Here is a 15,309-nt window from a genome sequence, read left to right on the forward strand (position 1 = left end):
CAATAATAAATTTAACAAAAATATTAACATTATAAAAGATATTAGAAATTATTATGAAACTGAAACTAATAACTATAATAAGAAGTTATGTAGATATAAAAATTATATTAACGTAGCTGAGATAACAGAAAGTATTATCATCAATTGCAACAACGGCCACAACAACATCAGTTGCATTAACAGGTATAGAATTACCTTATTCTATACCAACAGCTTTTGCTACAGCAACTGTTTGTGGTTCATTATGAAAAACAATTAATACAAAAATAGGAAATAAAATTATAAAGTATTCACAAATGTATATTTTAAGTAAACAGTTTAGCGACCAGTTTAATAGAGTATATACTAAATCAATGAATGATAATAAAATAGATAATGATGAATATAATGAATTAGTCAAGGTATATGAAGAATATAAGAAGAACAAGAAAAATAAGTAATAACAAAGTTTTTAGTACTAACAATATTAGTTTGAAAATTTGTCCAGGAACTGGCTTCGCAGATAGATAGATGTAGAGTTTTAATTGAAACTATAGTCATAGTCTTAGCCATAACTAAGTTATCTTTTCTTTGTACCTAAGTATAACCCTCCTCCTTTTTGTACTACCTTTATACCTTCACCAGTAGTTGCAAATTTAATTAAATCAAGTGTGGCTGATAAAGCAGCTCTAAGGTTTCTACTTGCAGCTGCACTTTCTATTTTATTGGCTCTTTCTAATGCTCTTACTGGATTATTAGCAACTTTATTTCCAAAGTTAACCGTAACTTTACCAACACTTTTAAAGAAATCTTTCAATCCCTCAGCTTCAATTGTCGCATCAGATACTGCCATTGACTTATTCCTTCTACACTTAACACAATCACCCCTTAACGTCTTAATTCCTTTAGCTGAGACAACCCCTCTTATATTAATAGTACCACTATAATGTCTACCTTAAACACAATATGAATGAGTTTTGAACTTATTTAAAAGACTCATTTCTATATAGAAAAAATAATGGAAGTTTAAAAGTACAATCCCTTTGTTGTTATTAAACCTAAGCCTAAGCCTAAGGATGGGCTCAAGGCTATGATTAAGCTTGAAGCTAGAGGCTTATCTCTACGGAATAAAAAGAAACTAGATATTATTTATGCTAGGGGTTTTGTTAAGACAAGTCAGAAATAGTTATAATTATAATTATCAGGAACTGCTTCGCAGATGATTATAGCTACAGGTATATCTAAAATAATGACTAGGGCCATGGTTATAATTATAATTATGATACTATATCAACCATGTTATTTCCATCACTATTCACACTAATAACCTTTCTAGTTAATACTAATGCATGACATATATCATCGGCAACTGCAGCACTAAATTTAAAATTAAGTTGTATTGGTTGTGGACCTTTATGATCACTTTGATATCTACTATCAAATACATATATTCTATAACTGCTTTTGAATGTTCGATGATTTATTTATGGTTTTATATTACGTGGTAGCCCATTATAATCTTTATTAAAGCTAACAATCTCGTTGAAAGCCTCATTATAGTTATTGGTACCATAATTCATGTTTATTCTATCCTCAGGATAAAACTCGATACCAATCTTACAATAACATTCAGTAACATTCATCATATGAAATGTACTTGCATCATGAGTTTGTTCATTAACAATATTATTTTCAAAACCAACTATTATATATTGCGGTCTTTCCATACTACTTTCCATACCTAGATCAAACACGAAATTAGTAGCATTGAGTACATTCTTATAAAATGTCTTTTTTTAATAATAACTGAAGTCTACATTATTTTTTTTACTTAAACCCTTTTGCACAATAATTCTATTGTCATTACTAGGATCAATACTAGGCACACACCATGATATATCTGTAATTTCTATATTAGCATCATTAGCAACAGCACCAGCACCAGCACTAGCTCTAAATAGAGCTCTATCATTATTATTTCTTTTTAATATTAGTTTAAATCCTAAACCATATATAATCTTTTCTAAATCATTTACGAAACCAAATAGATCACTCATCTTAATCATCATATACATATGACCTCGCTCTGCGGCAATATGGTCACCTTTAAGTTGACTATCTCTATTGCCTTGATTTCTAACAAAAACAATCTTATAATCATCATCAGTACTAGTAAATAACTTATACATCAATAGATTAGGATGAAAATGATCTACATATTCAATGGTCCTACCATCAATAGTTTCAAGCTTAACTGAACTAAATAATGCAATCATACCCTAACAACTATTCTGATATTAGCATCATTAGCAAATACACCACCAGCATCATCTAATACAACAAATTCTATCTCTAGATACTAATCACGCAAATTTAAAGGATTCTCTTATTTGAGAATGATGTTGTTATTGGTATTAACCGTATTCATTGTTGCTAGATTATTTGGTTTATACTTTATAATCTCACTTTTGTGTATATAATTATTAAAACCATAAGTTGTATTCAAATTAAAATCCATTTTTAATAGATAAAAATTTAACTTAACTATAACTATGACTATAATTATAATCATGACTAAAATCGAAGCTATCAGGAACTGCTTCGCAGATAATTATAACTATCGGTGTAACCGCTTCGTGGATAACCAAAGCTAGAATTATAACCAAAAATATAATCTAATATTCAAATAAAACCAAAGCTATAATTATAACTATGGGGCTTCGCCCATGTTGGGGAACCAGGGCCGTAGGCCCCTTCACCATAAATATAATCTAATATTTGAATATAATAAATTGACTGACAGTTTAATCACGGGAAATACATTTTCGTTAATCTTATATGAGTTCGAAAGATAAATGAAACTCTAAGTAAAACTAAAGAAAAGCATACACTTAACTTTTGAATGATAAAGCCAACAGAAAAGTTTAACTTTAGTGAACCTATACTTAACTCATCAAAATTAGGTTTAATTGGATTATCGGTTTATAATTTGGTGTTTATTGTAAATAGAAGGAACAATCAATTCATATATGATATTAAAGGTGAAACATGGTCAGATACCCGTATTTTAGCTATTATACCAGTAGCATATGAATTATTCGAAGTAGCAAAATTTATAAAAGAAGAAACTAATGGTAATGTTATAATAGAATCTGATAAGAATACAATGAAAAGTTTAATGGAATTAAAATAAGGTGCAACTAACATTGACATAGAAAATTCAATAGCCCCACTACTGGGCTTTAGAAAAATAGTACATGAACATGGTAAATATACATCTCAGAAAATTGTTGATATTATGGGTTCTAGTACTATTAACATTCATTGTAATGTGATATCTGGTGTTAAAGATAATGGGAATAACACAAACATACTATATACTTTTACTCTAACAGAACCACGGGGTTACTTGATAAATATTTTACCAACTAATATCTTGTATCAAAATGTAACTAAAGATAGAATAGAATATATAGAGTTTCATATTAAAGATGAGCATGGAAGACCTATAGACTTTAATGGTGATGTATTAAGTTTTACTTTACATCTGACGTAGTCAGCTGGGCGAAGCCCCATCTGGTGTAGATATAAACTTAAACTTAAACTAAACTACAAAACTCTCCGATCCCAATTAGTTCTTAGTTTACCATTAATATATTTTTTTTTAGTTATGTTATATCAATAACAATGTAATTATAAGGCTCTTTCCATACCTTATTACATATATTAGCAAAACCATTATAACTAAGTTAAACATTAATAATGAAATCTTGATATATAGATATGAGGACTTTACCTCTTTGTTCAAATAAAAAAAATAGATTACAATTCTCTCTAACACTCTGTCTATCTATTGTGAATAGATTTTGATTAAGGTATATCTTATTACAATTATTATGTCAACCTCTAAAAAATATTCATTAATAACTGGTTCTTTGGCTCTAAAATCATCGAATATCATTAGTTTCTTTAGGTCTTTGGGTAGTTGATCGGGAGAGGGTAAATCTTTTATATCTTTAACAAACTCAACATCTGCTTTATCGTCAACAGAGTTGCGACTTCGTCGATTATAACACTCTACACCTTCATATTAATCACCAGTAGGACCAATGATGTATAGCTTATCAAAATATATTCTAGCCAGAAATAGTTTTTTTAATAAGAATGTTGTGCCACATTCACTAGGACCAGATATTATACATCTAAAGTTCTCTGGGAGTGTAGCTTCAGTAATTATATTATCATCATTTAGCCATTATTGTAGATCTTTCATTTATTTTTACAGAGATATTGTTGCTAAGATTGGTGAAACCGCTTCGCGGATATTCTTTGTTGTTAGGTTTACCGTTTTGATGTTTTTCAACAAATAGATATATAAAATTATCATTAACATTATCATTATCATTAACATTCTCATTATCATTAACATTATTAGCAAAGCTACTTCGTAGATCATTGTCATTAACACTATCATTATTAGCAACGCTACTTTGTAGATCATTATCATTATCATTAACATTAAAATTATCATTATCATTAACATTATCATTATCATTATCATTATCATTATCATTATCATTAATAGCAAAGCTACTTCGTAGGTCATTATCTTTATCATTAACATTATCTTTAACACTATCATTATCCTTATCATTGTCATTATCATTATCATTAACAATACTAGCAAAACTACTTCGTATATCGTTAACACTATCATTATCATTAACATTATCATTATTAGCTAAGCTACTTCGTAGATCTTTACTACAACTTAAACAAAAACACTCTTGTATATTCCTGGATATTTACATTGATTAACTAGAATACTCAAAGCATTGTTAATTCTAAGTCCTCTATCAACAAGGTAGATCATATATAAACAATAAGCCCCACAATAAGATTCATCATATTGTTGTATTCTCTCATTAGAGCCTAGATCAACGTATTCTTCTAAAAATAATGTTGGGATCTCAACGCCAAAACTATCAAAGTAATACACAGGACCACCTTCTCTTCTTATAACTAAAACCCAATGGGTACCATCAGTTGGATGTAGATTGACAATAATGTTGACATTAGGTTCACTTGTGTTATCTGGAGTTTGATCTCTCGTTACAATTTCAATTGGTCATAGACTTGTAATTTTTCCTGTATCTTTTATTCTGATATCATTCATAGCATTATTATCAATATTAAATTTATTATTGAATTCCTCAAAAGTTAGGATAAGCACTTTTAATAGGTAAAAAAATGGAGCCGGGTAGTGTAGTTATAATTTTTATTTTCTTAATTGGAATTTGTTATATAATATATGATTCAATACCAAGTAAATATACAAAACTAGAAGAAAGCTTTGGTGGATTTATGAATATGAGTAGAGTGAGACTTGGATTTTAAAGGTCACCATTGCATACTATTGTTTATGGTAGAACTGTTACAGGCAAAACATATTTTATTAGACAATACTTAAAGTCATACTTGTATCCACAAAGTGGTTACTATCCGCGAAGCGGTTACACCGATCAAACCCAAAACCCAGACCAAAACCATAACCAAAACCAACAGCAAGCTAAAAATATAATCATAGTATGTAAAGATGATAGAGATTGGATAGATCCTGAGACTGGGAAGTTTTATATTGGGTTTAATACATGCGATATGAATATGATCACATCAAAAAATAAGTCTAAATTCAAAGATAGTGTAATTGTTCTTGATGATATGGGTGATAAGTTAAATAAAGATATAGCTTATTATTTCACAGAAGGAAGACATCATAATATTCAATTAATTGTAATGTGTCATAAAGCAGCTCAAATAATTAATACAGCAAGAATGAGTGGTGATATTATTTGTTTAACAACTTATAATGGAGCTGATCTATTTAAAAATTTTAAAGAAATATATAAAAGTGAACAAAACTTCAATAAAATAATTAGTGAGTTTAATGGTACTTATTATAATTGTACAGATTGAATGTCAGATAAACTTATTATATAATTAAATATAAGAGGAAAGAGAATACATTTATTGTTATTATTAAGAATAGAACTTTGATATATGACTCGAGAGTTGGTTTCCTTGATTTAAAAGCTCTTAGTTTAAAAAACAAAAAAGAATGTGAACATAAAAATAAACTTATAGCATATATGAAACCACTCATGATAAATGCTACAGATAGAAATACTATTAATCATGATAATTATCAGTTCTATTTTAATAAACTTTTTACATTAAAAGGTATTAAGGATCTTTTCCGTTTGTGCCCCCCCAGCTTAGTGGGTGCATATTATTTGCAACCCCCAGACGCACGTGCAATATTTTTACATAATGATTTACTATGTAATGACACGTGCTCTGTCACTGGGGGGAGCATAACGTACTGGGGGGGCACAAAAACGGAAAAGATCCGGTATTAAAAAACAGAATGATGTTTTAACACAAGAAATGGTTAAAGCAGATGGTTTTAGGTTAGCATCAACTATTTTAGGAATTATAGGTACAAATTCTATTATATATAATTAAATGAGTCCTGATACAACAGTAAAAACTGCTGGACACGTGGCAACGAGTGCACGTAATATATTAAATAGAGCAATTACATTGGTTAACTTTGGATATGGGGAAGAAAAGCAGCTACAAGGAAAATATATAAATAAAGAGACTGGAATTTTATAAAAAGAGGGACGAAGGTATTTATACAGACTATATGGAAATAATGAAGAATTTAGAGAAGAAATTATAAATTTTGTTATAGATAAAACGGAATTAGACCTTGAAGTGATTTTAGATAGAAGATAAAAACTAAAACACTCAATACGACGGGGAAGAAATATTTAACAGAGTGGGTCGCGTCTAAAGATAATACTAAAGATTTAATTGAAATCTTGGCTAAATACGTTGGGTGTAATTGAAATTTGGCCAATTATAAATGGTTATAAAAAGTTTAGAGTGTAGTCATAATTGTAGACTCTTTTAATATAGCTTTTCATTATTCATTATATCATGAAGATAAAAATAGTAAATGTGCATGTGGTGATAAAACATTAAGTGGTATTTGTATGAAAACTGATTGTTCTTTTAAAGATGAATGTGGATATAGCTCTAGCTCTAGTATTAACTCTAACTCTAACTCTAGCTCTAACTCTAACTCTAGCTCTAACTCTAACTCTAGCTCTAGCATTAACTCTAATTCTATCTCTAACTCTAACTCTAACTCTAACTCTAACTTTAACACCAAAGTTTTAACTAGAAGTTGTAATAAATGTAATTCTATAAAACCACTAACTGATTTTGATGAGAGTAAGTATACTTGTAGAAATTGTACTTCAGCTAAAGTTAATAGTCAATATTGTCCTTCTGTTGTGAGATATGATGGGATAAGAGCTCATGTAAAGAAACAACATCCAGATGTAGAATTAACTAGAGGATTTAGTGGAAATTTAAATCCTCGAAGAGCTATTACCCAAACTGGGGAAAGTTGTTCGTGTAAATATTATAATTTTGTATCATTTCATATTATTAATGGAATAAATATTGAAAAAGTAAAAGAGAATATAAATTTATTGAAGAGTATTGATAATTTAAATTAATAAATATAGAAAAATAAAAAATAAAAATTTTTTTAAAAAAATTTATATAATTTTAAAAGTTATTTTAAAAAGAGGGAAATCACTCTTTAAGCGTGATAAACAGTGATTTTGTACTGGGGCATCACTCCGATAGGGGCGATTTTGCTCTTAAAGAGTGATTCGCTCTTAAAAGAGGGATTTCACTCTTATTTTTAAATTTTATAATTTGTTTGTTTTTTGGAAAAAAATAAATTTTTTAAAATGAGAAAAATATGTAAAATTAGCTTTCTTTCACATTTAGCAACCACTAATAGTACATCATGTCAGACTATAACCTAAATGTGAATTAGTTAGACTATAACTCAAATGTGTTGCAAATTATGCACAAAAAATTAACTGAAAGAAATTTGTGAGAAATGCTGCAAATAGCTTTAGTTTTTCTCCACGAATCCAGTGAAAATTCAAAGGGGGATTTTCGAGTTTACCATTTCGGCATTTACGTCAATAACCATAACACTGGAGTCGTAGAACTTATATTTGAAGATTTATTTGGAGGAGAAGATAACATTCATTACTAAATTTTGTTGCAATCTGAAATTTAAATCTCATTATCTCAAAAAGTATCCGTCCCATTTTGTTCCTTCTTCTTGCATGTCTTTTAACATAGGCCTGTGGTAGTCACTGCCAAGTTTGCTCAATTTTGAACCAACAGTTTTGGAGCTATTTACATTTGAAAAATTCCCCCACGTATTAAGATTGGTCATAGAATTAAAAAAACTGGCCCCACTCCACCTCCTTGGCGTACAGACCTCATTTTTATACAGAGTGTACACCCAACAAACAGTTATCCATTCACAAAGTTTGAGTTTGATACCTTTCTTAGTTCTCGAGTTAATGCTAAAAATCCATATGTTTTATGTCCAAGTTTTGCTGTTTATTTCGTATGCCTTAATTATGCTTGTTTAATAAATGCTATAGTTCAAAAGATAGCTCTTTTGTGTAGCCAAGCGAAAGCCATTGTGAATGTCCAAAAAGTGCCGTGGAGAATAAAAGTCCCCACATGGAGAATTATTCTAGAACATTCTTTATGAAGGAACCTGTTACGCGTTACTGACCAGCCAATCAGAATGAAGATTAGTTACTGGAGTTACAAGCTACTGGTTGTTTCAATGCTTTATTTCTGTTACGAGCTACTGGTTGTTACAAGCAACTGATTGTTACCGTGCTACTGATTGCTACAAGGTACTGGTTGATACGAGCTACTGGTTTTCACCAGGCTAGTGGTTGTTACAGGCTACTGGTTGCTACAGGCTACTGGCTGTTACAAGCATAATTTACTCGATACTAAGTGAGAAAGGAAATGATAGATTTTGGATGGGTGTGTATTGGCGAATTTGCAAATGAGAGTTTATTGTTATTTTCTAGAATTAAGCCACTTCAGAATTTAATGCTAGACTTAGAGTGAATATGTAGTAGTGGATAAAACAGGGATAGCAACAAGCAGTAAAATTTGGCCCGAGTCGACATGCGCGATTAGCGTTATGAGAAAGGGTCAAATTTTACTGGTGGTTGGTTTCCTTGATTTATCCACTACTGACATATACTTATGGTATGAAGGGCGGTTTTTAGAGGTTGAAGACACCCCAACTTTTAACCCCCCCCCCCCAACTCTTCGTCCCTTACCCCCAACTGTTGCCCCGCACACACACACACACACACACACACAGCCCCAGGTGAACCCTCCTACTTCCCTTCCCCTGGCTAGCTACTGACGAACAACCGCTCGCTAAAAACACGCAAATTTATAGTAATTTTCAATTTTTTTCATGCCTTTTGAAAATGTTTGTCATTTTTTGAGTTTTATCAGCCCTAGGTGTCGAGGAATCTTTTTTGCGTTTGATAATAAGTTACTGAAAAATTTTTATTTGCCAGGGATAATTTGTCAACTTTTTAATATCACAAATTTTTTTTATTAATAAACTTGCAATTTTTTTGAGTGTTTGGAAAACTTTTGTCAATTTTCAGGTTTCTCCAGGTTTCTCAAGGGTTCAGTAAACTCATCTAGGGTTTGTCAATAGTTTGCTGTATAGTCTCTAGGTGCAATGGAATGTTCAAGATTTTAACATCACCATTTTCAGTATTTTTTGACAAAACTTGCATTTTTTTTTACATATATTGTCATTTTTCAAATTTTTTCAGCCTCAGGGGTCAGAAAACTTCTGTTAGGGCACAATTTTACGGATTAGTAAACGATCTGTGTGTTCGATATTCTGCCATGGATTATTTTTCAAATTTTTGATTATTTTTAAAACTTTTTTTAAAATTTTTTGTATTTTTTTGCCAATTCTTAGATTTCTCTTTACTCAAGAGCCACATAGCCTCCTCTAGGGTTTGATAATAGGTTACTGCATAGTTTCTAGTTGTAATGGAATGTTTATCATGATTTTAAAATCACGCATCTAAGAAATTCATCAAAAAGATTTTAAAACATCTTTTATTTTTAAAACACTTTAATGTGGTTTGTTGGGCCACCTTTGTTTTTTTCTCGTGCCTATTTTGATGGTCTGATTTTGGTTAGGTTAGATTAGAAATTATAATGCAAGGCGTTTCGAGTCGTTTCCGGTATTCTACCGGCTATGTTTTTAATTTGTTGTCTCCATCGATGATTCTTACGACTTGACTTCTTGGAATTGACTTTTTCGCTAACTTCAGTGACTTCTACTGCTTTGCAGTTGAAATTTGTGTGCGTGATGTCATTTCTGCTTTTAGGTCAACTGCGTGACTTACTTCTTTCTGAACTCACTGATAGAACTTTAAACTTTATTAACATTTACAAGTTTCAAGATCGATAGAGTGCGTGCATCTAAGTAGTGCCAAATTTTATTGCCCTAATTCTTGAGTATTAGTCTTGAGTTTTTGATTTTGTATATCATTTTTGAAAGACTGTTTCAGGGCTTTTTAATTATAGATTGTATGGGTCATAAAATTGACAATTCTATTCAATTTATTTACTATCAAGGCTGGAAAACTAAAAGTTGCAGAGTCGACTCAAGCTAAAAACTAGCCTAGACTAAACCGTGGTTAGCTACTGACGCAGCCAACTGCTCGCCGGTCGTTTGAGAGCAATTCGCCCGACGTTAGTCGGTTATTTTTCAGAGCTCTAGTTTTGTCACTTTTTTCACTTGTCAGTCTAAACGCAAGTCTTGGCAATACGTGCAATTCTAAATGCTACCTAATGTACTGTTTGGCATGCACCCGGCATCACTTTATAGCACCTCGGGAAAGTGGCCAAAAATAAATGCAAAAAATGTGGCGCGTTACAAAATTTTCTGAAATTGGAAAATTTTGGTCAAAAATTTTGGAAAAGTTGGTTTTGCTTTGGCAATCAACTTGCAAGTGTCATCTAAGTCTTGGCAAAGACTTGTCAGACTTGTTTTTAGTCGTGCAAAGTACTGATGTATGCATACACTTGCATTTACACTGGGACAGTGCTTATCAGTCAGGGTATGTCTCCAAATTACAATCTATGAATTGAAACAAGTGATCCAAGAGAATAAAAAGGAAACTGTTCCAAGGCCCTCGCCATGAGCAGCACAGATGTCGCTACTTGGAAAGAGACTACAAAGACATGTTCAAACCTCCCTTTGCACGAGGAATGATTGAAGAAATTGGGGAGCCTATCCCGAGAGACAAGGGGTTCTTGCTTCATGCATTTAATGTTCCTAATCCTCTTTTGATCAAGGTACCAGTGACACACTACATGAGTGAAAACAATACTAATAGTAAGTTTGGGCCACAATATTTAGATAGCTCGGATCCCTTCTATCTATTCCTAGGTTTAGACCTCGACTTATGAAAAGACTATAATTCTTGTAGGGAGGAGTCCAATATTGCCTATAAATACGCGGTCCAGCTACTTGTTAAAGTCGAGGTGAAGTTTTTTCAAGGGTCTAGATAAAGTCTTTTTATAACAAATTAAGGTCGAGCGTGGTCTTTTAATAGGTCGAGCATAATCTTTTCATGAGTCGATGATTGCATGTTTGTGTGATTAATAATAGTCAAATTTTCAATACTTTTTTTGTAGGTGTGTAACATCTACCAGCAACACCAAATTAGCGTTGAAACAGGCAGTCGAACTTCAAAAAACAGGTGGAATGTTGCCAAACATCTTAAAGAAACATTGAATTTTTAAGATAAATTATTTTTTGCTAGTGAACATTTTAATGCGCACATTTCAAAATGCGGAAAGTCTGCAGTGCCAGAAGTTAAAATGCCAGAAGTTGCTACTTAGCCAAAAGTTGAATTTTGTTGACTTTCGTAATTTTAAAACGTGCGCGTTTCGTGTTTTAAGTAACGTTAAGTCTTGAAGTCACTGCTTGAAGTCACTGAGAACTTCTGGTGTTTATCGAGAACCGCGAAGTGGTTCGAGATTTTAAGTCAGAATTTCGAAATGACCTCTGCAGAGTCACTTAACCATGCTTAAAATACGAAACGCGCTCATTTTTAAGTGACGAAAGAAAAGAATGAAAATGAACTCCTGGCTAAGTAGCAACTTCTGGCATTTTAACTTCTGGCACCGCAGACTTTCGGCAATTTAAAATGTGCACGTGAGTGTTTTTACCACCATAACAAACATAATAACCGCAGATGAAAATAAGCACGAAATTAACTTTAGGACAAACTAAAACGAGTGATTAAGTAATTGGTGTTGATATGATAGACTGCCGTGAGTGTTTTTACCACCATAACAAACATAATAACCGCAGATGAAAATAAGCACGAAATTAACTTTAGGACAAACTAAAACGAGTGATTAAGTAATTGGTGTTGATATGATAGACTGCCATTTAAATGCAAGCTTTAGGTTAGAAAAACCTTTTTATTGGAGATGAAATTGAGTATACTTAAAAGAAAGCTTCAGACTTTACGTTGAATTTATTAACCAGAGATGAAAATTAGCTAAAACTAATGCTGTTATACTCTGAAGGCTAAACTTTTTCGAAAATTTTCCATTTGGAAGACAATTTTTGGGAGTTCTATAATAGGAAAGGCTTCTCTGGAGTGCAAAACACAAAAACGCAATGGTTAAAAAATATTTCCACAAATTGCTTCTGAGTCATGTAAAACAATTTTAAAATTATTTTTGTGTTTGTTTCTCAAGTTAGCATCTATTTTTGGTCAGAACGTGGATTAGATTATTGATTGAAGGATATATTCTTACCTTAACTTTCAAATTTTTCAGTCCTTTTAAAAATGAAATAATTTGATCGCCGTGTTTACAACTATTTTAAATTTGTGTCCTTCTTACCGTATGCACATCACAGTGTGTTCTCATATGGTCTCACATTCGGAATATGTGTTGGACTCTCTTTTTTGGACTGTGAAATTGGCTTTTTGTCAGTACTCAAAATAGTATTCACTTAATCGAGGACGTCACTGGAGGCAGTGAGGATGGAAACTCAAGCTTTCCGTCTACCGAGCAGCTTCGGTAGACATACTTAAATGGCCTCTGTACCAATTGCAGTAGGTAGATAGAGTTGGCAAGTGATTGTAATTAAAATACTTTATATGTATTTTTAAATCGGCTGATTAATATATTAATATTTTGCGTTCAACTTCCAGTTTGAGATCAACATCTGTTACCATTTTTGTTAAGTGTATGTAATGGTGAGCGTCTATGTGTTTTTTTCTACGTCAAAGCACTTTGTCAGATAACTTAATTAGACTGAAGTAGCATTTGATATATATGCATATAACATCTATGAGTTCTATTAGGCGTAGAGGTTACTTTATACCCCTACTGAACCTTTGATGTCTTGTTAGTTATATGAATAATTTTGTTAAGTAGCCATATATCTTATAAAGCTATTACTTTAGGAATTTTCTATTTGGATATGAAATAAGTCCACAAATTGTTATTAGTAATGAACCTGGATTAGATTATTGATTGAAAGACAGATTATACTTCAACTTTTTTTCCAAAAAACTTTATCAGTCTTATTAAAAATTATTTAAATTGAACTCTGTGTTTCCAACGATCTCAAATTTGGGTCTGACTTACCGTATGGCCATCACAATGTGTTAGCATATGGTCTCACTTCAGGGATATGCGTAGCAGTTTCACTCTCTTTTCTGAACTGTGAAAATGGTTTTTCGTCTGCACTCAGAATAATATTCCCTTCACATAATTGGAGACGTCAATGGAGGCAGTGAAGAAGGAAACTCAAACCCTCCATCTGCCGAGCAGCTTGACTAGACAAAATTAAATGGCAACTGCGCAAAGTGGAATAGATAGTTAGAGTTTGCAGAAGATTTTAAATAGGATAAAGTGTTTGTATTTTGAAGTTGACGGATTAATGTATAAAAAGTTTGCATTCAGATTTCGTTTTGAGATCAACATCTGTTACCAATTGTGTTACGTGTGGATAATGGGGAGCTTCTATGTTCTCTTTTGACTTCAAATTTGAGTTATTTGAGATATTTGAATATGACTTCTTTGGGATTTCTACAAGTTCTATGGGTCATAGAGGTTACTTCATACAGCGATTGTTTTTTTGTTACCGTGGAAGTCATATGAATAGTTATGTTAAGTAGTCATAGACCTATAGCACTTACACCTTAAAAAATTTTGATTGGGTAGACCATTTCTTGGGGGTTTTATAATGGGAAAAAATTTCTCTGGGATGCAAAACACCAAAACGCATTGGGTAAGAAATAACTCCGTAAAGTTTTTGTTAGTCTTGTACCTCAATTGTTTTGCTAATTTTGTGTTTGTTGCTATAGTTAGCATCTGCATTTAGGTTGAATTCTGGATTAGATTATTGGGTGAAAGATTATTGGGTGAACTCTCAAATTTTTCAGTCCTTATAAAAATGAATTAAATTGATCGCTGTTGTTCCAACTATTTCAAATTTGTGTCCTTCTTACCGTATGCCCAATAAATTGTGTTCTTACCTATTGTCTCATATTAGGAATATGCGTTGCAGTTTCCCTCTCTTTTCTGAGCTGTGAAATTGGTTTTTTGTCAGTACTCAGAATAGTATTCTCTTCACTTAATCGGGGACGTCACTGGAGGCAGTGAGGAACGAAACTTAAGTCTTCCGTCTGCTGAGCAGCTGGACTAGACATACTTAAAAGGCAACTGCCCCAAGTGATATAGATAGTTAGAGTTTGCAATTTGTATATAAGATTCCGTTTTGAGATCAAAATTCGTTAACGATTTTGTTTTTTTTTGTTTATGTAATGATGAGCGTCTGTGTTTATTTTGACCTCAAAAGTACACTTGGAAGATGACTTAATTAGAACAAAGTAGTATGTGAGATATGTGCATAAGACTATGTACATATGATTTCTCTGGGTTCTATGGGGCGTAGAGGTTATTTTATACCGCGACTGTTGTTTTGTTACCGTGGTAGTCATATAAACAATTCTGTTAGGTAGTCATGCATTCCATAGCCCCTCTGCTATTACCGTAAAATTACTACATTGGGGAGGTAACTACTTGCCGGGTCGAGGCAGAATTTATTAGGTTGCTTCAGCATGTATTAAAAACGCCAAAACTTCAAAACACCCCGGGCCGAAGTGTCAATACTTTAAAATGCAAAATTATTTAAGATTGGCGTTGAATACGTTGAATTTATGTAATATCATTGCTTGATCGTAGATGTTACATAAATTCAACGCATTCAACGCCACTGGTATATATTTTGCGTTAAATTTATCGTAAATCTTACATACTTTGCGTTGAATTTAGCTTGGA

The 15,309-nt window shown here is 32.0% G+C and overlaps 1 protein-coding gene across 2 annotated transcripts in view; it reads left to right on the forward strand.

Moving 5' to 3' along the window:
• The window catches only part of LOC142337614 (uncharacterized), a 105,346-nt gene that overhangs the window by 9,610 nt on the left and 80,427 nt on the right, over nucleotides 1–15,309 (forward strand). For both annotated transcript variants that reach the window (XM_075386967.1, XM_075386968.1), the window contains exon 2: nucleotides 11,126–11,332. In XM_075386967.1, coding sequence (XP_075243082.1) covers nucleotides 11,126–11,332 — 207 coding nt within the window. The remainder of the gene's footprint in view (nucleotides 1–11,125; nucleotides 11,333–15,309) is intronic.

The sequence above is a fragment of the Convolutriloba macropyga genome, chromosome 4 (genome assembly GCF_964194025.1).
Source record: "Convolutriloba macropyga chromosome 4, txConMacr16.3, whole genome shotgun sequence".
Taxonomy (NCBI): domain Eukaryota; kingdom Metazoa; phylum Xenacoelomorpha; order Acoela; family Convolutidae; genus Convolutriloba; species Convolutriloba macropyga.